A 27,565-nucleotide genomic window follows, 5' to 3' on the forward strand; every position below is an offset into this window, starting at 1 on the left:
TTCAAAACAACGCTGAATAAAAATAAATAGAAGAAAAAACAACACGTGTATTTTGGGTTTGATCACACTGATGTAATCTGGTGTAATGAGAGAAATGTAATCTTTTGAAGAATATTTGAAAAACAGCGCTTAAAGACAGATGATCTGAATTATGTGTCCTTATAAAAAAGAAGATGTGGTATGATTGTCAATGAGACAACTCTCCACAAAAGACCAAATGACACAGAAATTAACAACTATAGGTCACCGTACGGCCTTCAACAATGAGCAAAGCCCATACCACATAGTCAGTTATAAAAGTCCCGATTTGACAAATGCAGGACAATCCAAACAAGAAAACTAACGACCTAATTTGTGTACAATGAACGAAAAACAAATATGTAACATCACATGCACTGGTTTCTATCCATGGGAACTTCAACTATCCATATAATTTTATGATGTGGACCTTCCCATGGATAGAAACAAGTGCCTCTGAGTTTAACCTTCTTCTATCCTATAGGGTGGGCTTGGCTGATTTTTTTAAAGCTTGACACATGAAACTTAAACTGTTAAATAACGTACATGTAGAGTGAAAACAGGAAATAAAGTCAGGCAGGACATGGGAAACTACATGCACTATTATGGCAACAAGAAGCGAGATTCAGGATTCTGAAAAAATAATAAGCGAGATCTGGTATCATTCAATCATGCTATAAAACTTTTCAGTTACATAGATTTATGTGTACTCAGATTTTTAAAATAACATTAGTGAAATATTGAGAATGGAAATGGGGAATGTGTGAAAGAGAAAACAACCCGACCAAAGAGCAGACAACAGCCGAAGGCCACCTATGTGTCTTTAATGCAGCCCGAAAATCCTGCACCTGCTGGCCCAAAAATGTACATCAGTTCAGCAATAATGGATGTCATACTAAACTCCAAAATATATAAAAGAAAATAAGAAAAATAAAAATCATACTAGAATAACAAAGGCCAGAGGCTCCTGACTTAGGACAGGCGCAAAAACGTGGCGGGGTTAAACATGTTTTTTGATATCTCAATCCTCCCCTATCACTGGGAAAGCCATTTGACTAAAGCGCCTGCTTATTATCTAGAAGCCCATAAAAGATCTAAAAATATGGACTATGGTTAAAAGATAACCAGTAATCTTTAACTATAGATGTTTGACAGAAAATTGGATGTTTGACAGCGAGTTAGATGCCTTCTTTATTTTTAACCATTCTTCTTTATTTTTAGACTTTCTTCGGGTGTTTTAGATGATTACTGTAATCACTCTCATACTCTCAGATAACTATGTCCCTTTAATAACTCGCGTGAACGATAACGTGTGTATTAAGTAACGTTAGCTATAGTATTGAAATGTTTCAGTTTAATTAATGCACTTGATTTATCTAGTTTGACGGGAATTACCTGTTCGTCTGACAAAACTGATGTGTATTGAGTTGTCAATAATAGAACCAGTGATGCGTGAGCGACGGTTATAAAAACATTGTTGTAAGGAAAGGAATACATAAACAATGCTTACAGAATCTGTTAAAACTAACCATCTTATTTCTCATCGTTTAAACGATGTTTTTGAAAATATAGTTACCTGTAAATTAAGACAGAAACAGATAATATAGATCTTTTGAATTGGATGGTTATAACTTATAAATATTTTTTCTTGAAAGCTTTAGCTCGAACTAAGGGGAAAGATCGACATACAAATGCAGAACGCTTTTAAGCATGGCTTTCCTGATGAATTTAATATCGATTTTATTTCATTGGTCAATAATAAAAATCTATTTAAATACAACCAACGGACAAGATGAATACATGTGGTAACTTTGTAATACAAATTTATGAATAGAAGTGGTTTAATCAAATTAAAGGTTCAAATTGATAAATGTGTTTAACTGAGTTTTATTTCTACTTTTTGTCACTTGTCGATAGCTTATGATCAATAAGTATGTTCCAGCTTGGTTCCACGTTATAATATTAGGGACTAATTAAAACATGTATAGTTTTTGGTACACGTATGAACACATGCACTTAACAAGCATGTGGTATTTATTAATGCAAGAATATGATGAGTGTTCCAGCTAGCATGAAATGGAGGGGCGCTGCGCCCCGTCCCGAAATTTTGCGCCCGTCTGCCTTTTTTAAGCCCCTCTGTGCCATTTTGAAAAAAAGTTTAAAAAACGATCTTTTATTCTCTTATCGTCGCCATTTTGTTGAGTTCTTTATACACACACTTCATTAAGACAACATATTAAAATTGTTGACACTTGTGACCTGTTTAATCACCTATTTGATTAGAGTCAATTACTTAATCAGGTGAAATTTACGACCCTGTCTAATTCCTTTGCCCTGAAGCACCAAACATCGAAGTTAAATGAATTGATTTTTTAACACCTGACGATGCAAAATAGAATATAAAATAAATGTGAACGGTGTTCATTTCTTTTGTATTTGTTATTGATAAAATAACGTTCATTTAAAAAGAATCATTCCAATAGGTCAACACGCAAAATGCCGAGGAAAAAAAGAAAAATTGACCAACTCGGAAATGACAAGAAGAAAATGTCAAAGACTTGCAAGTCTATTACATCTTTTTTCAAGAATAATGACCATCAAAAGTAAAAAAAATAATTTAATTCTTTACCTTTATGAAAAGTCGAGAAGAAGAAAGGTTTCTATCAAATTTGCTATTGTTCTTCTATTGTAAATTCCGCCGTTTACGGAGCACTCGAAAGTCCGATTTTTATATCATTTTTTCTATACGGTCAACATGAAGTAAACGGAGATGCTTGATGAATTGATAATAAACTTACAAAATTGAATGAATTTATTAATGTGCCGATTACGGAGCTCTCGAAAGTCCGATTTTTGTATCAATTTTCTTATTGAAATCCCAGGCACTTGTTTCTATCCATTGGAAGACCCCTATCAACGTATATTCCCGTAAATATACGTTGATAGGGGGTCTTCCAATGAATAGAAACAAGTGCCTGTGATTGAAATCCATTTTGACAAACTTATTTGTTTGAATTGTTTTACATTGTCTTATCGGGGCCTTTTATAGCTTACTATGCGGTATGGGCTTTGCTCATTGTTGAAGGCCATACGGTGACCTATAGTTGTTAATGTCTGTGTCATTTTGGTCTTTTGTGGATAGTTATCTCATTGGCAATCATACCACATCTTTTTTTTTATATTATTGATTTTATTAGATACGCTCAACATTAAATATACGGAGATGCTTGTTGAATTGAATTGGCTTCAAAAAGAGGAACATTTAAGAAGCACATGTAACATTACTGACCCAACCCAGTATGTTTTGACACTTAAGTCAAAGAGTGCATTCTCAAATTATAATGCATTAACTGAAATATAACAGTTAGATTTAAGGATGCTAACACAATCGATCATTTTAGACCTTACATACATGAACAGACAACAGTGAAACAATGTATGGTTATACAGAGATAGAAGCTCTGGCAAATTACATTTGACATGGACCCTGAAACTCCTTATTCAATGACAGGACTTTATAGCTCTTGTGTCATCAGCAGAAATTACAGATCGTTCCTTATCTAGTCTGCTAGAGCTATTTCATTCGCCTTGTCATTAGAATAAAAACCTATTATCTATGTACCCTCTTGTTGCAAAACTATTCAGTGTTGCAATATGACATGTACAACCACTCAGTACAGCAGAGGTGGAGAAAATATTCTCTCAGGTCAAATTGATAAAGACAAGTCACAGAGCAAACTTGAAAACATATACATTGACAAAAATATTAACTGTAAAATTAAACTGTGATAAAACTAAATATGAAAAAATATTGATCAATGTGTGACAACCTTCTTCAAAAAGAAAAAAACAGAAGATTTGTCATTGTTGTTTAATGTTTATTTGCATTTGAACTTTTCTTTAAAAAATCTGTAGTTCTGAAAGAGAAATGAATATAGTAATATCTATTATTGCTATCAGTTTGATTTTAACTTATATGTTCTAAATAAATGATTTTTAAACTTGTATATAATAGCTATTTAACTTAGCTACATGCTTGCTAAAAATATGTCTTCATGTGGTAATATGAAGTTTTGATTTTTTTTTAGTAAGAACGCGCTAAAGTGCCCTTTTTAAAAACGTGCCCCTCTTTTTTCAAATTCTAGCTGGAACACTGGATGACCCTATTAGAATTTATAAATTTTCTTTTCTGGTAATATTACATCTAATTTAAAATATCTATAGTTTATATTTTTAAGTCAAAGTCAAAGTGATGTATTCATATTGTGTATATATTAAGTAATTTAATCTCATGCCTGTCAATTTGAAAAGTGAAAAAAATAATTTGTTTCTGATCCTGAGAAAAAAAATGTTTGGTTCACGCTCAGCTGCCACTATATGTAATGTTAAAATTGTAGGAAAAAAATTATTTTCGACTCCTCGCTAAAAATAGATTGTTTTCGCCACAGGCGTTACTGGTTATCTTTTAACCATAGTCCATATTTTTAGATGTTTTATGGGCTTCTAGATAATAAGCGGGCGCTTTAGTCAAATGGCTTTCCCCGTGCCCTATACCTCTAGCCAATGTCGAAAAAACAAACACACAACAATACACACATTCAAACTCAGAAGTCGGAGTCTGATGTCAGAATACATTGTAGGTAACAGACAATGAAAGAAGAAACCAAACAAAATGACAATGATACATACATTAACAAAGTACTATTTAGTTACTGACATGCATTGACATGCCAGCTATTTAGCAGGTCTTATTCACTCCCTTCTGTTATTTTTTTTCTGTTTTACTTTTCTGTTTTTTTACTTGCATTGGTGTACTTGAAACAGAATTTCAAATAATATTTTCAGATATTTCTTCTTTGTGATGGGTATACAGTGTAACACAAGTTGTGACTAGTTGAAATAATATCTGAAAGTTTTGCTACAGAGGACTGACCACTACTCTTCACCATGACAATAAATGTTGTTGGACTAGTTGTACTGTTGTTGTTTTACATTGTGATTCTAGTTGTTGGTATTGTGGCAGCTCGTCGTAAAAAGAAGTCCACCAGTATGACGGCAATGGAGTCGTCCATTGTGGCAGGAAGAGATATAAGTACAGCTGTTGGAATATTTACTATGACAGGTAAACAATACCATTTCAACAAATTTGCCTTGTTCACCATATTGTTATCCTGCACAATTTCCAGCAGTGTATTGTCATTGCTTTATTATAGTAAAAAACAAACAAAAATCAAGCCTTTGTCAATTGTGACTATAGTGTATGATCATGTGCAAATTAACAAAAAACAATTATTTTTATGCCCCATTTATGGGCATTATGTTTTGTGGTCTGTGGATCCGTTTGTCTGTCCGTCCGTCCTTCTGTTCGTCCATCTGTCCTGCTTCAGGTTAAAGTTTTTGGTCGAGGTAGTTTTTGATGAAGTTGAAGTCCAATCAACTTGAAACTTAGTACACATGTTCACTATGATATGATCTTTTAATTTTAATGCCAAATTAGAGATTTTCCACCATTTTCACGGTCCACTGATCATAGAAAATGATAGTGCGGATGTACTGGGGACACATTCTTGTTTTCATTTGTACATAAAAAGTTAAATTTATTTATTATTCTGTTTGTTTTCAATAGCAACAACAGTTGGAGGAGGTTATATAAATGGAACAGCAGAATCCATAGCAACAAGTGGTCTTGTTTGGACCTTAGCACCATTTGGTATATTTATTGGACTTATTGTGGGTAAGTTAATGTAAATATATATACTATATATAAATAGCTCTGCATCTTCATGCTAGGTGAATGGTTGTCAAAATATGTAAAACATTGTTGTAAGTTTTTCGCTTTACAAAAACTAAGACTGATGCACAGTTATGTATTAGAAGAAATGCACATCTTATAAAAATCACAACATTATACAGAAAATTTCCCATATTGACATAAGATATGCAAGGTTTAATGTCATTGTATATACGAAAGAGACAAAGTTGCAAAGTAAATTAACCATTAATGTTATTTCTAACCATTTTAATTAAGAAAATAGTTAAATTAGAGGTATAGGTACAGTAATCTGTCCATGGCTTCTAGATATGCAATACTAACACTTACTAAATGAATAAAGAAAATTTATTTCAGATCTTTTTTTATCCTTATTACATTCATTTACATCCGTCTTGAGAATTAGGATGTGCATTTTTATGCAAATTTTAGTTCGCTTTTTGTTTCATTGAAGGTTACATTGTACCGTTTTTGGAAATTTCCTTAGTTGTCATATTATATAATTTTTTCCTAAGGTGGTTTGGTATTTGCCAAGAAAATGAGGGACCAAAATTACTTAACAATGTTGGACCCTTTCCAAGAGGTTTATGGTAATACTTTGGTGTTTATGGTCTACCTAGCATCACTATGTGGAGATATTTTCTGGACTGCATCTATTTTATCAGCATTAGGTAAGATGGACATAAATTATCATGAAATGAACAATTTAACATGCAACGTGATACATGATTGAAATATGTGCATTAGATTAGGGAGAATATTGGCATAGAGCATTCAAGATAAAACATATTGGTGTTTTCTTAATATTTTTTTTTTTCAACTCTTAAAATTTTGAACGTGTTGGACACAACCAAATTCCAACACTTTCCAATTTTTCCTGAGTTTGGAACTTGGTCATTTTGCAACAAAATTTTTGAAAGAGGATACAAACTTGTTATATGCAATTGACCCTCCCCCCTCATGTTTTCCACCCTGGTCCAGAAAAATCAATGTTTCAAACACTACCAAATAGTGCATAAAATAATTGTTGCTACTTAAGATCAGGGACCATATAACACTGCAAAATATTATTGTTGGAAACAAAATTAGAAGTTGATCTATAACTTGTCATGGTTAAGTTATGTAACAAATTTCTTATCAAGATCCTTTAGCATGACAAAAAACAAAGTGTGGGAAACTGATTATTTGCATGAATATTCTAAGTTAGAGGACCATAAATTATTGAAATCTTTCAAAATTATAGCTTGATCTATAATACTTGTCATGGTCTAACTATATAAAAATTTCAAATCACCAATTGAGTTAGCATTTTGTTCCAGTACAATGAATTTTTAACCAGAAGGGGAATTTGTTTTGCCATGCAACAATCTCTGAATTCTTGTTAATCTTTAGGAACAAGCTTGAGTGTGAATGATAACATTTCATCGACTGTTGCCATAGTAACATCATTTGTCATTTTTAGGGATAAGCGTGAGTGTGATTATTAACATAAGAATTAACTGTTGCCATAGTAAAATCCTCTGATTTTAGGTACAAGCTTGAGTGTGATTGTGAACATTCCTTTGACTGTTGCCATAGTAACATCATCAGCAGTAACTATTATTTACACTATGATTGGTCAAATGGTTTCTGTAGCATATACAGACATAGTGCAGTTAATATTTATTACATTTGGATTGGTTAGTACATTTTCTTGTGCATTCATGTTATTTATCAATTGATTTTATTACATGCTGGTGATCTGAATAGTAAATATTTTTAATGCTTTAGGAATATAATCAACAGATCTGACAGAAATCTGTCTATATTTCTATTTATATAGTATATTAAAGGCTAACTATAGATTTTTATGGCATACCAGATGTGTCCATGATTCTTTTACAGTTTTACATATTTTTACATATTTTTGTTTCTATCATAGTTTCAATTGTTAAATACTCATAGCGAACTAACTCACAAGAAAGTGAAAACTCTTTCATGAAGTTAAGAATTTACAGCATGCAACATGATGTTAAATGATGATATAGGGAATTCCTTTACAGGTTTTGAGTTTGCCATTCATACTGACCAATGAAAATGTTGGAGACATCTGCCAAGCATCTGAAACTTGGATTGGCACTTTTGATATTTCATTTGCTGGTCAATGGTGGGATCTCTTTGTTGCCATGGTGAGTTTTTAATGACATTTAAAAGGAGACTCTTAAGGGGGCTCGCAGGTATAAATAATTTTTTTTTTTAATATAGGATTTTGCTATATTTTTCTATAAATAAACTTTATCAAATACTTAATAGAAAAATGAAATAAAAAAATGGGGTAACTGTTCATTTAAGCTCACAATCTGCCTCCGAAAGAAGCATACATTTTTGTTAATGTCCTTTTTTTCTGTTGAACTAATAGGAGAAATATAGGTAATATCAAAATAAAAAAAGAACTAAATTACAGAAATCGCTTAAATGTTATAATTATTTAGTTTATGTATAGCTTATTTGAAAACAATAATAAAAAATGTAGGTCATCGATGACTTAAAAAAGATATTTCGATCTTATTGTCAAAAAATGGCATTTTTGCACCAAAGGGAGATAATTATGAGCTTTTTCAATGATATAAACATTTTAAAAGTTATCTGGGGCCAAAACGAATTGATGTTTTTGGTTGATTTTTGTACCATATCATAAAGTAATAATTAATAGTGTAATAAATAAAATTTGTAATGAAAAAACAAATGTTTAATTTTTGTCTGAAATTTTTGTACCCGCGAGCCTCCTTAAATCACATTAAGTGTGTGGCCTGATGTCTCATTTAAAAGGATCTATGACCTTTAAGGTGGTACTTTAAAATACAGGGAGATAACTCTGTTATAATCAGCAGAACATTTTAAACAGGTTCTATTATTTAGAAAATATTAAGCTTTTTGTTGATTAAAATTAAATTAGTGATTGTCAAACTGCTGTATATTCAATGAAATTTTATAGGATAATGTGTGTGTGATTCAACTTTTTTTTATTTTATTTTTTATTTTTGTCAAAAGATCAAAATTAAAGATGAAAATTAAACTAGCCAAATTAATTTTAGTCAAAGTGTTCCGTACCATCTTAAAAATGTTCAAAACCAAAACTCAGATCAGTTTAGAACTGTAAAGTTTGCTTAACAGATACCTTATATAAAAAAAGATAATGTGATATGTTTGCCAATGAGACAACTCTCCACAAGAGACCAAATGATTAAAAAATATCAGGCCCCGAAATGCCAAATGTAAAATGTAAAACATGTTCCCTTCTGCAGCCCCCTATTTTCAAAGGCATAAAAGAACTGTTCAAGGAAAATAAAAAGCAGTTAGTTCCATGAAAATGTTCCTTCTATGAGCCATCATTTATAGACCAGGAAAAAAAATATATCATCTGAAAAAAAGTCTTCATGGTCCTTGCCAAACCTGTTTTTGGAAAGATTAGAACTTGTTCTAAATCTTTACTAAGGGACTGGCCTCCCTAACAACACGACAGGTTAGCTTCTATTACTAAATGTATTCACACTGAAATATAGTTCCCTATAGTTCTCATGTATGTGCACATAATACATGTACACATATAAACTGAAAAAAATGGGTATATTTTGAGTTCGTTTAAGAATGTATGTCATTAAGGTGCGTTGATGTGCAGGCTTTTTTTAAAACATTTTGATTAGCCATTAGATAATTGAGTATTGATACAATAGTATGATTGACAACTCTCATTATCAACAAACAATCAGAGACAAGGTAGACCTTTAACTACAATGCCCCACCTCCTAAACTGTCAATCAAATTGACCACATTTACCTTTCAACCTCTGTCTAACATAATTATATAGATCCTTTAATATACAATTCAATATACAAATATTTGACCTCATAATTGAATGCACAAATATATATATTAGATGTTTGATATATATAAGGATGATAGATTTATTTATTGCCTGTTTCTTTTGATCTACATTACATAAAGTGATTCTGTAAATTATGTCTGAAAGATAAATGATTAATGGATTAACAATTGCAAGATCTTTAAAAAAAAAATGAAATATGAATATAAATATGAATATATAAAAGGTATTCAAGTAAGGCCTATAATTTCCAATAATCATCTGTAATTAATCAACAATTTAGATTAGTTCACTTTTTTTATCAGGATTTGGCTTGAAACAGTTTTAAAATTTTAAAACTTTTAATTATAAAAAACCATTGTTTATTAGTTTATTCCCAATCAATTAAAATACTATTTTAGTCATTTGAATTTTTATTAGAAGTGAATATATATTTTTGCAATCAAGAAAGAATCCACATTTCAATGAAATAAGTTTTTTAATTTGTTTACGTTGAAAAAGTACATTTTCAATACCCTGTGTTGAAAAATACTTTAAAAATTGATCAAAATGCACTCTACAACTTTTAATCTTCAATGTCATATAACCTATGTTTCAACTTACAAAATGCCCAAAACAACATATTTAGATTATTTTTGTTGACACTTTAACGTTCTAAGCTGTTGGTCTAGATTTTATGTCTTACAAGGATAGTTGGTAACATTTACTTACATTGTAGTAGAAGAATTTTTGATTTTCAATTTTTTGGTTTTTTTTGCAACATGTACAGAACAGGCAACATTATTTGGATAAGATATAAACTGCAGTTTAAATAAAATTGCGCAAATTAAGAGACCCATATTATTTGATTGAGCTCATTTTTTCCTCATACTGGAAAAGCACTTTTCCTTCTAAATACCTGCTGTTAATGCAATTTTCAGCAAAAGTGCTTTATTAATAGATATAGGAAGATGTGGTGTGAGTGCCAATGAGACAACTCTCCATCCAAATAACAATTTCATTTTCCCCCACCATACCTTAATATGAAATTATTCAAACTACTCTTCTAATCTTTCCATTAGTGATTTCCATCACTTTGATTTTCTATGCCATGCTTGTTTATTATATAGATTAGACCATTGGTTTTCCTGTTTAAATTATTTTACACCAGTTATTTGGGGCCCTTAGTAGCTTGCTATTATGTATGAGCCAAGGCTCTGTGTTGAAGGCCATTCTTTGACCTATCATTGTTATCTTATGTAAACATTGTGACTTGAATGGTAAGATGTCTCATTGGCACTCATACCACATCTTATTTATATTGCTGTAATGCCCTTATCCTCAAGATAAATGGATTGTGTTATTTTTTACTCCAGACACTAGGAACTATTCCATGGCAGGCTTATTTCCAGAGAGTACTGTCAGTGAGGTCAGGAAGGCAGGCCCAGATCTTGTCTGTGGTTGGGGCATGTAGTGCTGTTATTCTTGTGATTCCTTCTGTGATTATAGGAGCTGTGGCTACGAATGCAGGTAATATATTTGTAGTATTTTTAGACATGATATTTTAAACACATAATAACAACAAATCCATGGTAAATGACAATATACAAGCATTTGATTTTAAAAAAAAATGTAAATGTTTTCGTGTTTATTTGACCTCAAAGGTAATCAAATCATAATATTTTTTTTAAGACCTGTGCTGATTTACAGTATTTTAGATCTTCGTTCTATATTTGTACAGTTCCAGTTTTAAAGAGTCAATTTAAGATTGAGACCTCAGCCTTTTATAGCTGACTATGTGGTATGGGTTTTTTTTCTCATTGTTGAAGGCCATTTGCTGACCTGTAATTGCTTACATTTGTACATCCACATCAATTGAATTCTAGTGATAGTTGTCTCATTGGCAATCATACCACATCTTCTTATTTGTATGTGGCACCATTTGAGTGTATCCTGAGACTTACAGTATTTCAGATCTTGTTTTCATATCTGAAAAATTCCAGTTTTGCAGGGTCCAGGACTCCCCAATGGATCATGTAGTACCTTTTGGAATTGTAATGACGTTTAGATCAATGAAAATAGAAATACAATAAACTAATACAATAATTTATATAAACATATTAACAGTTATGTGTGGATGTTGTTTGAAATAATAACTCCTGCTGTGTGTGTGCAAAATATGACTGTTTACTAAAAAATCATTTTATACCTCTAAGCTGTAATAAGAACTGTTCTAGTAAAAGTCAGATTTCAAACTAAAAATGACATACTCTTTTTAGCACTTTAATGATAGAAAATAACTACACAATTACATTATCCCTATTTCAAGTTAACTGAAAAAGACAATGAAGATTTTTAAGGACAAAGTAACAACTCTTGTACAAAAAACATACCCAACGTATAATGACATGATGACATTGGGAGTGTGGAAAACATATTGCTGAAATTATGAAATGGAATTGGAATGGAATTGGATGGACTAATTGTTCATCATTAAAATAATCCATTTAATTATGCAGAAGACATCAATGTACTAGACATAGTATGTCTCTAATTATTTGGTCTTTCACATTTTGATAAAATACTTAAACAGCACAAGTTAATTAATAGAGTGATCTTTGAACCTAAATAGTACATAAGTATGAAAATTATTAGTTTGATAGTATTGTTTGTCTTTTTACAGATTGGAATAAGACCAGTCTTGGACAGTCACCTATGGAGTTGAACATGGGCAGTATGGTTCTTCCCCTTGTTTTACAGAATTTTACACCAAATGTTGTAGCAGTGATTGGTAGGTTTGCAGTGCAGTGCAGGAATTAATATTTTTCCCTTATATTAAAACAAGTAAAAAACATAATTCATTTGCCAAGTTTGGTAATACTGTCCTTGATGGCCGCTCTTATGTTATCTTAATATAAACACCAATGACAAGTTTTTGTTGCCAGTTTGAAAAGTTTAGCCAAAAGTTGCATGTGCAGTCCTCTTATCAGACATGCATTAGATTTTTTTTTTATTCATATGAAACCTTTTCCTTGAAGAAACTACAAAACTATTACTGGTAATCTTGTTAAAAAAAAGTTCTTAAAAGTCATATAGATTTAGAAAAAATACCTAATTTATTAAAGTAGATTATATTAATTTTAATACGTCTGCAAAAAAATTGTATCATGTTGTCATGTGATTGTCATCCTCGTCAGCTTCAATGGAAGACATCTGGATTCCAGACAATAACTTAAGTATAAGTAAATAGAAATCTTATGTCAGCGTCTTGGAAAGACATTTGGTTTTCCAGACTAAGTGAAAAGAAATCAATGAAATTTAAACACAAGGTGCATAATCACAAAAGGAAGGTTGGGATTGATTTTGATGGTTATGGTCTTAAAAGTTTAGGAATTCGTGGCCAAAAAGGGGTCCAAATAAGCATTTTTCTAGTTTCAAGACAATAACTCGTGGAACAGTGTATCGATCTCTCTGAAATTATACCACAAGTTTCCATACCACAAAGGGATTGTTTGGATTGCTTTGGGGGGTTAGGGGCAAAAAAGGGGGAAAAGCAAGGGTTGTCTGGTTAATGGACAATTACTATGGACAATTTAAAAGTAGTGTAAGGGAGGTAATCAAAACATTGTGTTTGGATTACCTCCCTTACACTACTTTTAAATTATGTATTAAAAATGTTGTATTGTCTTGAGATGATAAGCTGTCAATTTTTATACGACCGCAAATTTTGAAAAAATTTTCGTCGTATATTGCTATCACGTTGGCGTCTGCGTCGTCGTCGTCGTCCGGCGTCCGAATACTATTAGTTTTCGCACTCTAACTTTAGTAAAAGTGAATGGAAATCTATGAAATTTTAACACAAGGTTTATGACCACAATAGGAAGGTTGGTATTGATTTTCGGAGTTTTGGTCCCAACATTTAAGGAATTAGGGGCCAAAAAGGGCTCAAATAAGCATTTTCTTGGTTTTCGCACTATAACTTTAGTTTAAGTTAATAGAAATCTATGAAATTTTGACACAAGGTTTATGACCACAAAAGAACGGTTGGGATTGATTTTGGGAGTTTTGGTCTCAACAGTTTAGGAATTAGGGGCCAAAAAAGGGCCCAAATAAGCATTATTCTTGGTTTTCGCACAATAACATTAGTTTAAGTAAATAGAAATCAATGAAATTTAAACACAATGTTAATGACTACAAAAGGAAGGTTGGTATTGATTTTGGGAGTTTAGGTCCGAACAGTTTAGGAATTAGGGGCCAAAAAGGGACCCAAAGAAGCATTTTTCTTGGTTTTCGCACCATAACGTTAGTATAAGTAAATAGAAATCTATGAAATTTAAACACAAGGTTTATGACCATAAAAGAAAGGTTGGGTTTGATTTTGGGAGTTTTGGTCCCAACATAATAAGGGGCCCAAAGGGTCCAAAATTAAACTTTTGTTTGATTTCATCAAAATTGAATAATTGGGGTTCTTTGATATGCTGTATCTAACTGTCATGACTGTGTATGTAGATTCTTAACTTTTGGTCCCGTTTTCAAATTGGTCTACATTAAGGTCCAAAGGGTCCAAAATTAAACTTAGTTTGATTTTGACAAAAAATGAATCAGTTAGGTTCTTTGATATGCTGAATCTAAAAATGTACTTAGATTCTTGATTATTGGCCCAGTTTTCAAGTTGGTCCAAATCGGGGTCCAAAATTAAACTTTGTTTGATTTCATCAAAAATTGAATAAATGGGGTTCTTTGATATACCAAATCTAACTGTGTATGTAGATTCTTCATTTTTGGTCCTGTTTTCAAATTGGTCTACACTAAAGTCCAAAGGGTCCAAAATTAAACTTAGTCTGATTTTAACAAAAATTGAAATCTTGAAGTTCTTTGATATGCTGAATCCAAAAATGTACTTAGATTTTTTATTATGGGCCCAGTTTTCAAGTTGGTCCAAATCAGGATCTAAAATTATTATATTAAGTATTGTGCAATAGCAAGTCTTTTCAATTGCACAGTATTGCGCAATGGCAAGAAATATCTAATTGCACAATATTGTGAAATAGCAATTTTTTTTTTAATTAGACTTATCTTTCTTTGTCCAGAATAGTAAGCAAGAAATATCTAATTGCAAAATATTGTGCAATAGCAAGATTTTTTTTAATTGGAGTTATCTTTCTTTGTCCAGAATCAACTTAAATCTTTGTTATATACAATATACAATGTATATTCACTTTTTACTACCAACTGATAAATTAAAATAATCTTTACCATTCAGTGATAACAAGCAGTTTTTTTACATCTTAATATTTTATGATGTATTTAAATGAGTAGTTATTGTTGCAAACTCCATTAGAAATTTTAATTGAGATTAGTTTTGGAATAAGGGAAAGGGGGATGTGATTAAAAAAATTGGGTTCAATTTTTCTCATTTGAAATTTCATAAATAAAAAAGAAAATTTCTTCAAACATTTTTTTGAGAGGATTAATATTCAACAGCATAGTGAATTGCTCTAAGAGAAACAAAAATTTTAAGTTCATTAGAACACATTCATTCTGTGTCAGAAACCTATGCTGTGTCAACTATTTAATCACAATCCAAATTTAGAGCTGAATCCAGCTTGAATGTTGTGTCCATACTTGCCCTAACCGTTCAGGGTTCAACCTCTGCGGTCGTATAAAGCTACGCCCTGCGGAGCATCTGGTTATAAGTTACTATTAAATGCTGTGTAACGGAGGGGGTTGGTGACGACACCTCCCAGGACGTGTAGTGGCCAGTACTTTGTCCCTATTCGACCATCGGGATACCTGATATCAGATTATGGCTGAACAACAGACAGGGTTGGCAAAGTATTACCCGCCCGGGAATTCCCGGGTGGGAAAACCCGGGTTTTCCCGGGCTGGGCAATACTCCCAGAAATGGGGAATACTGGGCATTACTGGGCAATATGATTTGTTAAGCTTATTTTAACATAAAATAGTAAAGTCTTGGTGTAGTTTTATAGTATAACAGCTAAATAAATACTTTTTATACAGATAACCATTGACAGTCATTTCTAAAAGAATGAAAAATTCAATTTCAATTTTCATTCCCTTCTATGTTGACAGAATACAAGATTTGCACATTTAAGGAAACCTTGTTAATTACCAAACATTGTTTCAATAATCCATACTTTGAAAGAAAAAAATTATTGCAATGTTTAAGTGAATTGTTAATTTCAAATGTTTTATATTCATACATTTTTCATATTGCTAAATAAACACCCTAAGGGGTCGTTTTGGGCATAGGACATTTGAGCGAAAAAGAAAAAAGCACATAGGGTCATTTGAGCGCCGACTTCATAGGACATTTGAGCGCCGGGATATTAACCTTACCTGAGTTTTCAGACAGGACATTTGAGCGAAATTTTCCCTGATAATTTTACACGAATTAAGATTTTTTTTTAAAAGTAAGAAAAAAAAGTAAGATTTAGTTATAAATATTTTTTATTTTATTTCACACCCGAGTAATTCGACCGGTTCTGGCTGGTTTATGTAAGTGAAATCCTAAGTTGATCTCTATTTACCAATCAATTCTACTATAATTCATTGGCTATGCAAATTTTCTTTGTTCTAAAATTCTTATATATATATATCTATTAAGTGAAATGTCCCTTGGCACTTGAAATCTTAATACTAATAATACATGTACGTGTTAAAATGGATATTATTTTGACCGAGACTAATAAGGGAAAAAGAAGCCTTGTTTGTGACAGTTTCCGATATAGAGTGGACAAAACACTAAAAGGAGAAGAAATATCCTGGAGATGTACAGTAAGTACCTTTTTTTACCGAACAGAAAAGGAGAAGGAACAGAATCTCCGGGATTTGCATTCGAAATACTGCCAGCAGGAAATTACGAGGGATTTTTATGTCAGAAGCCTGGGATATAAGTTCCAAGCCCGAACAGACTTGTAAATAATGCCGTTGCCGAGTTTTATGTTTTATGACAGTGCTTTGTTTTTAGTGCTTTGTTTACAATTAAAAGATGTTTTAATCTTTTTGTTGGTAAACTCCTGTTTTATGACTGTGCTTTGTTTTTAGTGCTTTGTTTTTTACAATTAAAATATGTTTTAATCTTTTTGTTGGTAAACTCCTCATTTAATGAACTATATTCGTAAGAAAATGTGGTATGATTGCCAATAAGACAATTCTCTATCCAAGACTTGTTTTCGCTCAAATGTCCTACGTTTATTCTTATTTTCGCTCAAATGTCCTAAAATTTAGGCGCTCAAATGTCCTATACTTTGGCGCTCAAACGTCCTTTTTTTTTCGCTCAAATGTCCTGTCAATGCGCTCAAATGTCCATTGCCGATGCCATTAATACTTATAGAATTGAAAGGGCTGATTATTGTTACATAAACAAATCTCAATCTAATCTGAATAATTACTTACTAATTAGTGACAGTACATATACATTATTTAAATGGGCAGAATCAATTTGCGCCAATTGCAGTTTTGAAAAGGTATTAATTGCGCCACTCTCTTTTATTTTGATGGTATAAATTGCGCCAATAAATGAAATTAAATTGCGCCACATTTACCTGTAAATATTTTTTATCTATATCATACCTGTACATGTTTTACCTATATCTTAAATGTAACCTTTCCACTTAAGATTTCACTGAACACTCATAAAATTAAAGAAAACTCACCAAAAAATAAATTGTTTAGAAAACCGGTCATCATTGTTGAAGAACACAAATTCCGTCAGGCATTTATAAAGAAAACTGGAGAAATAAGGTGGAGATGTACAGTTGTAAGTCGTGTTGTGCTAGGTTATTCACAGATGAATCGTGTACAATTATTTTGAATGGAGAATTAGATCATATTATTCATGAAACAAATGTCCAGAAATAAGAACGTCAAATTTTGAGAACTGCGTGCAAAAGAAAGCAACCGATATGTTGTCAGAGCGACCTTCAAACATAATAAATTTAGAGCTCTTCAAATTGAAGAAGAAAATTAGAAAAGAAAGATTTAAAAACAGAATATTGGATGATATTGGTGTTGTTACAAATAAAGATGATGACTTTATATTGTTTAACGATCCAGAAAAGGGGATAATTTTATTAGGATGCGAGGCTAATTTAAAATTTCTGTGTACAATGTCAGAGGAATATGTTGCTGATGGTACTTATAAATTTGTCCAAAATATTTCAAACAACTCTATCCCACGCCCTGAAAGGAGGAGGAAAGTCAATCATTTAGTTGGTATATATATGAAATAAAAATAGATAAAATTGGCGCAATTAGATGATTATTTTATTGGCGCAAATGATACCTATAGTTTTGAAAATAAGGTGGCGCAAAAGAAGTATTGGCGCAATTAAGTTGTGGCGCAAATGAGTGACTTTTTGGCGCAAAAAGATATCGCCCATTTAAATGTACTTTTTCTTACATGTAATTGTTAATTCTTAATAGGAGTTATATTTATTTTAAAAAAAGTTTTTTGCTTTTAATATGATTTACAGTTTTACCAATCCAGACAAACAAAAAAGCTTATATATATCTCAAATGTATAAAATTTGTGTTTGATCACTGAATCCTCTATAAAATTCAGACCAGTATTTTATATTACCCACTATTGCCCAGTATTACCCACTAAAACCCAGTAAAACCCAGGTTTTCCCAGTATTTCCCACTGGGCTGGGCAATACTCATAAAACCCGGGTTTTTGCCAACCCTGACAACAGACAATAAATCAAATGAAAACTATATTTTATTCACAAATGTACAGTAATTGCATTAATTTAAACAAAGTCGGAAAGAAAACAGTAGTCAGAAAACTTTCTTAAAAGGAGTTCAAAAATAGAGTTATTTCAAATATAAAAATGAAAATGAAGTGTTCCCAGAGTTAGTCTTTTAAGTAAAATAAAGTAAATTTGCTTCTCGTTGTGTTTTAAAGTAGTAAAATTGCACCAAAAAGGGGTGACTAACTCTGGCGAACTGCACCGAAGTGGTGGCTAACTCTAGACTCAAGTAGTATTAATTTTAGTTCCGGCGAGTATTTGGAGGCCTGTGCAAGGCCGACTCCCACTGAATATCAAATGATATCCTAAACTTGTCATTAAACAGGCTAACTTTAACATAAAAGGTACTGAAGAAAAGTTAAATAAATGAATATTCTTAAAACATTATAAAAACATCAAAAGTTAAATACTAAAACAGTTAAATTAACAATCCTTACTTTTATCTTGCTATATTTAAATCAAATCAAACCTAAAAGAAACATTTAAATACTAAATAATTAATCTGTCCAAATTAAGGGGAATTAACCTAGGCACATCAAGGCACATCTATTACAGCTGATTAAGGAATATTAAATTTTAGCCATGATCCATGATTATGTTTGTCATGTTATAATTTTTTTTAGACTTTTATGATACAAATAGGTAATTATAGTTGCAAACTCCATTGGAAACTTGAATTGAGATTATGACCATATCTTGAGGGAAAGAATTTTTTTGCAGGGGGGGCGGGTGGGTGATTTAAAAAAAATTGCATGTTTCTCATTTCAGATTTCAGAAATTAAAAAGAAAATTTCTTCAAATTTTTTTATTTTTTGCCAAAAAAGATTATTTAATTACAATCCAAATTCAGACCTGTATCAAGTGCGAATATTGTGTCCATTTTTGACCCAACCGTTCAGGGTTGGACCTCTGCAGTCGTATTCAGCTGTGTTCCACTAAGCAATTTATTATGAATGGAGATAAACAAAATTGACCTGATGATGAATAAAAATCATAATTCAGATAATTCAGATATTAAAGAAACTTGTAAAAGGGGTTGGCTTGCAAAGTCTACAAAGAAAAGGTTAATGTTGAGTTCAATTGAACAAAAATTCAAATTATATAACTTGTGGGTTTTACTGAAATCTGTCGAAAGAAGGGGTAGATATTCACAAGTTGTATGGTCCAAAGACAGGTCTCAGAACCATTTCTGCTGCAGTAATGTCATCTATTGACAGTCCCATTCTGGGATCAAGTTCTATTTTCACATACAATATTTATGTCTTACTTTACAGGTTTAGGAGCGATTTCTGCTGCAGTAATGTCATCTATGGACAGTTCCATACTGGGATCAAGTTCTATTTTCACATACAATATTTATGTCTTACTTTACAGGTTTAGGAGCGATTTCTGCTGCAGTAATGTCATCTATGGACAGTTCCATTCTGGGATCAAGTTCTATTTTCACATACAATATTTTAATCTTACTTTACAGGTTTAGGAGCGATTTCTGCTGCAGTAATGTCATCTATGGACAGTTCCATACTGGGATCAAGTTCTATTTTCACATACAATATTTATGTCTTACTTTACAGGTTTAGGAGCGATTTCTGCTGCAGTAATGTCATCTATGGACAGTTCCATACTGGGATCAAGTTCTATTTTCACATACAATATTTATGTCTTACTTTACAGGTTTAGGAGCGATTTCTGCTGCAGTAATGTCATCTATGGACAGTTCCATACTGGGATCAAGTTCTATTTTCACATACAATATTTATGTCTTACTTTACAGGTTTAGGAGCCATTTCTGCTGCAGTAATGTCATCTATGGACAGTTCCATTCTGGGATCAAGTTCTATTTTCACATACAATATTTTAATCTTACTTTACAGGTTTAGGAGCGATTTCTGCTGCAGTAATGTCATCTATGGACAGTTCCATACTGGGATCAAGTTCTATTTTCACATACAATATTTATGTCTTACTTTACAGGTTTAGGAGCGATTTCTGCTGCAGTAATGTCATCTATGGACAGTTCCATACTGGGATCAAGTTCTATTTTCACATACAATATTTATGTCTTACTTTACAGGTTTAGGAGCCATTTCTGCTGCAGTAATGTCATCTATGGACAGTTCCATACTGGGATCAAGTTCTATTTTCACATACAATATTTTAATCTTACTTTACAGGTCTAGGAGCCATTTCTGCTGCAGTAATGTCATCAATGGATAGTTCCATCCTGGGATCAAGTTCTATGTTCACATACAATATTTATGCTCATCTGTTTAGAACCAAGGTAGGAATTTTAGCTTTGAGGTAGTAAAGTTGTACTTTGCTAGAAATTATACACTGTACATTATTTGTATCGTCTGTCAAAACAAATAACTTTTAGTTATGTGCATCTTTAGATAAACAGGATACTACTGGGTAAATTGTAATATACCATAAAAAATGGAATTTGTCATACAGATTTGACTGAAAAATTTGATATATACATCAAGGCTTCCAAAACGGTCATATATTCCAGACAATTGTATAATGTCCGGTAAAAGTCCGGCTGGGCAAAGCATGAATCGGTCATCTACTTTTTAGTTTTCAAGGCTTTCTTAAGAGACGGTCATTTTAACATAATTCGCCATGTTTTTACCAAACTTTTGCCTTTAACAACCACACATTTCCGGTCATAAAAGTGACATGATGATTAATTACTATCAAAACAACCCCTACTTCAAAACTTTCTAATTTTAATCAAGGCTAATTAGTTGTTGGACAGCTGAAATCTACCTGTTCAGGTGACAGGTAAACTATTTTCAGTACCGGACATCGTATAAATTGATCGGTCGATTCAAAGTTATTTTCTTACATTTCAGCGGTTTCTATCTAATTGATTTAGTCCAAAAGATTAAATTTATAAGAAATACGTTTATAAACATGATTTGATAAAAAAAAGTTAAAAAGGTTTTAAATGAAAAATCGTCAGAACTACGTTGAATGAGCTAGAACACGTGTGCGCATGTGCGCAGGTGGGAAATTAAATTATGCATCCTACATTTCTTCAAAAATGTTAAAATTATCATTGATATCTTACGTTCATTTCAAGTATTTTGTGAAAAAAATAACGTGGAAAGAGCTTCTTCACTCAGTCGTGCTTTGTAAACGTACACAGATTTTACGTATCCGTTTCTGGTCCATGTTTTACCATTGTCAAGTCAACATACGGTGTCAGAAAATGTGATTTTAAAAATTAAAGTCAAGATTTTGACTACGTTATTTTGCACAAATAAAGAGTCTAGAGCAGATATGCACACCCTGATGTGCACACTTCGAATGATGCACTGCCAATTTAACAGTTTACGTCAGAACATCAGATTCATATGAAAGTAAAGTTTAATATCGTTTTTTTTTTTTAATTTAATCATTGGGATGGCCATCTGATTACCATAATTTTGCCTTTTGTGACTTAGTCTTGAGGGATTAAAATCGGGATCAGATATAAAATGTCCAGCTGTCTCAAATATTTTTTGGAAGCCCTGATATACATGTATATACATTGACTAAATGCTATTTAATTGTCTTTGGTGATGATTTTAACCTTTTTACTGTTTAATGTGATAACAATAAGTTTTTTATTTAACACATGCTTGTTAAAATATCTTTTACTTCTTAGGCATCTGACAGTGAGTTGCTATGGATACAGAGGTTAGCCATTTTATTTGTTGGATCCTTGGCAACAGTAATATCTATATTTGTTCCAATAGTGTATGGATTATTTATCTTAGCAGCTGACATTGTATTTGTGATTGTACTTCCTCAGTTAATATGTGCCGTATATTTTAAATGGACGAACAGTTATGGTGCTATCGTCGGATATCTGGTGGGTGTGACATTGAGAGTAGGAGCAGGAGAACCTACAATCAGCTTGCCAGCGTTTATTTATTATCCAGATTATGATGGGGATTCTGGTCAAAATTTTCCATTTCGAACGTTTGCCATGGTAACTTCATTATTGTGCATTGTCATTGTTTCCATAGTAACTACTTATATAGAGAAAAATGTGATGTCTAAGACAGAGTATAAACTTGCAGACGCCAATGTATCAAGGACAAGTAGTAAACAGTTGTTACAATTACAAGCAATGGACATTGCAAGTTGAGGGGTAATCTCAGGGATATAAAATGCTGCTGATAAGTTCCTTTATACCATGTATTTTGTGAAGTTCTATACACCAAAGATCAAATTAGGTTTGGAAATCTAAAAAAATCCTTCAGACTTACTTAATCATATCTCTTTACTCCTATGCATGTAGCGAAGTTGGAGATTTTGAGAAAAGAATGACAAGCATAGCCTAAAGATTGTGATTTTCCAAAATGTAGAAATATCATCTCGCCAAAACATATCAGAAGACCATTTCATTAGTGTTTGACCATATTCCTAACCATAACTTTCATGACCATTACAGCTTGGAGTATAATATTAAGACAATGACAATGTTGTAAATTTTGTTTATATGAAAGCTTATAATGAAACTAAATGATTTGTACTGTTTATCAATCCTTACAAAAGTTGATACATTATATTTGTAATTATTTCTTACTGTCATGACTGTTACATAGTTCATAATGATAAGGATACCTAGGATAACCTATTAAATGTTAAACTTTTATGTTAAGCTCATCTGGCTAAATAGATCATGTAAACTGTTGCAATCACTTGATGTCTGTTGTCATTGAGTCTTGTTCTCTGTTGTCTTAAAATTTTTTAAAGAGCAAAATAATCAGAAAGACAAGATGTACAAAAATGCCAATACATGTACAACCAAAACGATTTGATGAAGATGAGCAATTATTTATACTTATCATGTTTATTGCCTCTTGTGTCACGATTTTATCTTGTTTTGCACATCAGACAAAAAATGAACATGACCAATGCCTTTTATAAGTAATTTTTTGAAGACATAATTTTATATAAGCCAGTTAATTGTTGATTTCTTGTTTACCATCAAAAATATACTCTCTACAGTACAACTACTTTATTATTGACAACATGCATGCCAAATTTTTATGTCTCAGTATATCAAATCAGGACTTTAAAGTGTTCAAACTAGAGGGCATTCTTAAATAGAACCTATATAGCATTCAGTGGCAGATCCAGAAATGTTCATAAGTGGGGGCCCACTGACTGCCTAAGAGGGCGCGGCCCGCTCTGGTCATGATTCAGTGATTCCCTATATAATCAACCAAATTTTTCCCAGAAAAGGGGGGCCCTGGCCCCCTCTAAATCCGCCTCTGGCATTAATAACAGGACATGTGTGTCTGTACATGTATATATATTTGATCTAGTCAAAATTTTCTTGTTTGAATATATTACCCTACTTATGATCACTTATGGGAGTGTGTTAGTGAAATTACAAAATGTCTCAGATTTGACAAATGTTAGTACATATAGCCTTTGTTCAATCTTGTCTCTTATCTGCTGAACCAAAAATGACTGATAAGTTCCTTAAGCTGTTTTGAACAGCCAATCACCAAGCACATGTGTAATGATCAGATCTACTTTTGCCTTTTTCAGACAATTTTATGTTTGACATAGTTTTGCTACCAAACTTAAAAGATATTGTTATATAATATACATTTTTGCTCTGCCATATTTACATTTGTATACTGATCTCAGATTGCACACACTCATCCAATGAAATGATCTGATTTACCTCTAAATACATGTAGTCTTTTATGACCATATATATTTGTTATATTTTCAATGGAAAATTTGAGGCATTATTATAAACTTCATGTGAAATAGTTATATATGATGCATCTCTTATACCACAATGGTAATGTCACTCCTTGTTCATCAAGTATTTATCCTATTTCATGCTGAAAATAATAGGTCCACATCTTTACTTCCAAAAATCCTCATTTAAGGTGGTACCTAACACTTTCATTAAAATTAATTTGGCTCATTTAATTTTCATAAAATTTTGACAAAGTATTTACTTTGACCCTTTGACAAAAATATAAAAATTTCAAAAAATTTGAACCAAGCGTTTTATCAGAAAAATTACACTGGTTATATAGCAGTTTGACAAACACTAATTTTAATCATTCAAAAGCTTTATATTGCCTTCACAACGCAACGTAATTAAAACATTTAGCTGATATTACAGAGTTATCTCCCTGTAGTGTTAGGTACCACCTTAATATTTTTACAAGATACAGAATCTCACCTTTTTATGATAATTTTATCTTGAGTCTGTATTAACTTTTACATATATATATGTATGCAACTTAATTCTCACATATTATGCAACTTTTCATTTCATTTTATCTCTAAATATTAACTTTTCAATATAAAGGTATTAAAAATGGAAGGAGTTTGCATAAAACTTGATAATGCATTGCCAAAGTCTTGGTAGATATTATGTTACCATATTTTTTGTCATTTGTAAAATTGAATATCTTGTTATTTATGTTTATTGAATCATGACTGCCATGAAGGAACAAAAATATTTAACACACATTACAATGTATTTTCTCAAATCTAGTGCTATTTGTGTTTAATATTCTATTGTTTAAAAAAAATGTGATTAATTAGTTTAGAAGTTGTTAATACTTAACATGGTGGATAGGAATATTGAAACTAAATATGATGAGATGGATCTAACCTGTGTTTCTGTGTTTCTGTGTTTCTGTTGTATCAATAGATAAACCTTGATAGAATGAAATTCAAAACAGTGTGGCTGTGGCCATTGATTGACACATTAAATTCATCCATTGACTGGGACAATTTAGGTGAACGTTTGTATGTAACGACCACTGATCACTATGTACTTTTTAAAGACACTTAAACTATGGGGTCACCAAAGGTTCTCAACACCTCAATAAAGTAATTCAAAAAATTTATCAGAAATAACACGATGTTTTGATTTATACCAATTATAGAAATCAAAACATAAAGGTTATTCCTGATTATTTTTTCGAATTACTTTATAATTAAAGGCGTTAAGAAACCTTTGGTGACCCCACAGTTTAAATGTCTATCGTAGGTACGTCGTGAACAGTGGTCGTTACAGACAAACGTTCACGTAAATTGTCCCAGTCAATGGATAAATTTAATGTGTCAATCGATGGCCACAGCCACACTGTTTTGAATTTCATACTATATATGTCATTATGTATGAAACTAATTACTATATGTGGATTCAAATATTGATAATTTGACAAATATTTCACATCTCCTTTTATTCACATGATAAAAATGTCTTTAACAATTTTAAAAGATGTACTGTTCAAATCATAGCTCAGGAAGCAATTTGTGTGATGTTGTTTACATTTGAATAATATTGCCAATAAAAATTGTTTTTGTATAAAGTTGTCATTTAAAAATATTTTACACATCACATGACCATGGACAGTTTTTTTTGTATAAAAAAAAAATTGTACGAGAATGAGAGGCACAAAGAGGCACAAAATACTTCAAGCTCATAAATCGAAAAAATGTAACTTATTTTGCCATGGCCAGAGATGAAGATATTTTTGAAGATTTCTTTGAAAATAGATAATAATTTTATTTCTTTCCTACAATACAGGTGAACAATAAGAAATGTGAGATTAGTCTTGTAAGGGGTCATCCATAATTGTCAACCATTTTCCAAAGTGTACAAAACGTACACTTTTTCAGACCCCCCACCCTCCCTCAAAAAGTGTACATCAACCATTTTCAGATTTGAAGAGAAGAATCAGTCATACTTAATAAAAAGAAGATCCTGTCTATTATATTTTAGTTTAATATAAAAATTTGCATTGAAAAAGAACTAAAACATATCTGACTGTTTTATTTGATGACATCTATCTGTGATGCTTGTGTTTTGTCAGAATAAAGAGTACAAAGATTAGTGTTTCTCCTAGCACACAGTGGGAATGGTAACTCCAATAAAAAGGGCACCTAGAGCATGCAAAAGATTAACAAAAGGGCACATAAATTATGCTAAGAATCAAAGAAAGGGAAATGCATGGTTATATTGCATTGGTAAAGTATGGACTGACAGTTGTTGATGGAATCAGAGCTCAAGACAGCAATCAATAAAAGTGTAATGTTTTAAAACATTTTGAGTTTTTAAATTTCCCGCCTGCATTTATTGATTGATTGTTGATTACTTAACGTCCAATGGCAAATATTTCATGCATATTCAGGACGAGAACAAGTTAACAATAAATACAATAGGTAGGTCTTGTCATAATAGAGGCCGTTCGGGATGATACTCGGGGAAATTTGGACTGCCACTGGAAAATGAGGGTATATTGGATAGTGACAGAAATTTTGCCTTGTAACAGATCACCTACGGACCCCTCAAAGAGTTGTTGCAAGGGGTCTTAACGTGCAAAGAACTTGATACATCCCGCACAGCCAACGGACGCCCCACTTCGGCAAGCGTTTTACTGCCGGTCGGAAGAAGACCAAGTGACCATATTTCTATTCCCCAGTCACCCTTGGGGGTCCGCCTGCATTTAAAAGGTTCCAGTAAATATGCCATTCATTAAATATGCCATTCATGGCACTATTATCGTTTATGTGTATATACTGTAACGTGTACATATAATGGATATTTTTTTAAGCTAAGGTTAAACTTCATATGGGGGTGCTCCTAATTAAAGGAGGCTAATACGAAAAAAAATAAGTTTACTTCCGGTTTTCTGGTTTACTATTTTGGAATGCATTACAAGGAAATTAATCGAAAGACCAGTTTAAAATCTTTTCACAAAATGGCGTCTTGTCAAAATCAAAACATTCAAAGAATTTAGTGTTTCCATTAATTTTGTTTATTAAACAGAGTAAAACAATAACGATCTATAACAAAGCAGGTGAAATTGACAATCGGGGGTACTGAGAAATGCTTGCAAACTTTTTGTTTAAATAATTTTACTAGTTCACATTTTTGAAAGATTCAGTTTTCATATGATTTGATCTTTTAATCCTTCAATCCCGATTGAGTAGAATTATGATATCGAAATCAATATCATCAAGTGAAAATAATAAAGAAGAAATAAGAAGAGAGACGCACCCAAGCCAACTTTCCCTACGGAAACGATATAAATTCCGGGAAAAAAAAGCGTACGGTAAAAATGTTGATTTTTGAACCCCCTCCCCCCAAGTGTATGTTTTGTACACTTTGGAAAA

General features: G+C 31.9%; 1 protein-coding gene across 2 annotated transcripts; it reads left to right on the plus strand.

Annotated features, from left to right (window-relative positions):
• On the plus strand, positions 1-23,049 carry LOC139524594 (high-affinity choline transporter 1-like). Of its 2 annotated transcripts, none has more exons than XM_071319512.1 (10): positions 1-96; positions 4,892-5,140; positions 5,645-5,752; positions 6,304-6,459; positions 7,319-7,467; positions 7,831-7,956; positions 11,006-11,159; positions 12,313-12,420; positions 20,581-20,687; positions 22,059-22,665. In XM_071319512.1, the coding sequence occupies exons 2-10, from the start codon at positions 4,966-4,968 to the stop codon at positions 22,542-22,544; spliced, it is 1,569 nt and encodes a 522-aa protein (XP_071175613.1). In that variant the 5' UTR covers positions 1-96; positions 4,892-4,965; the 3' UTR covers positions 22,545-22,665. The 2 variants fall into 2 exon arrangements, with proteins under 2 accessions (XP_071175613.1, XP_071175611.1); XM_071319510.1 differs by having other exon boundaries at positions 13-96; positions 4,864-5,140; positions 22,059-23,049.
• Positions 23,050-27,565: the final 4,516 nt, after the last annotated feature.

Source organism: Mytilus edulis, chromosome 5 (genome assembly GCF_963676685.1).
Source record: "Mytilus edulis chromosome 5, xbMytEdul2.2, whole genome shotgun sequence".
Lineage (NCBI taxonomy): Eukaryota > Metazoa > Mollusca > Bivalvia > Mytilida > Mytilidae > Mytilus > Mytilus edulis.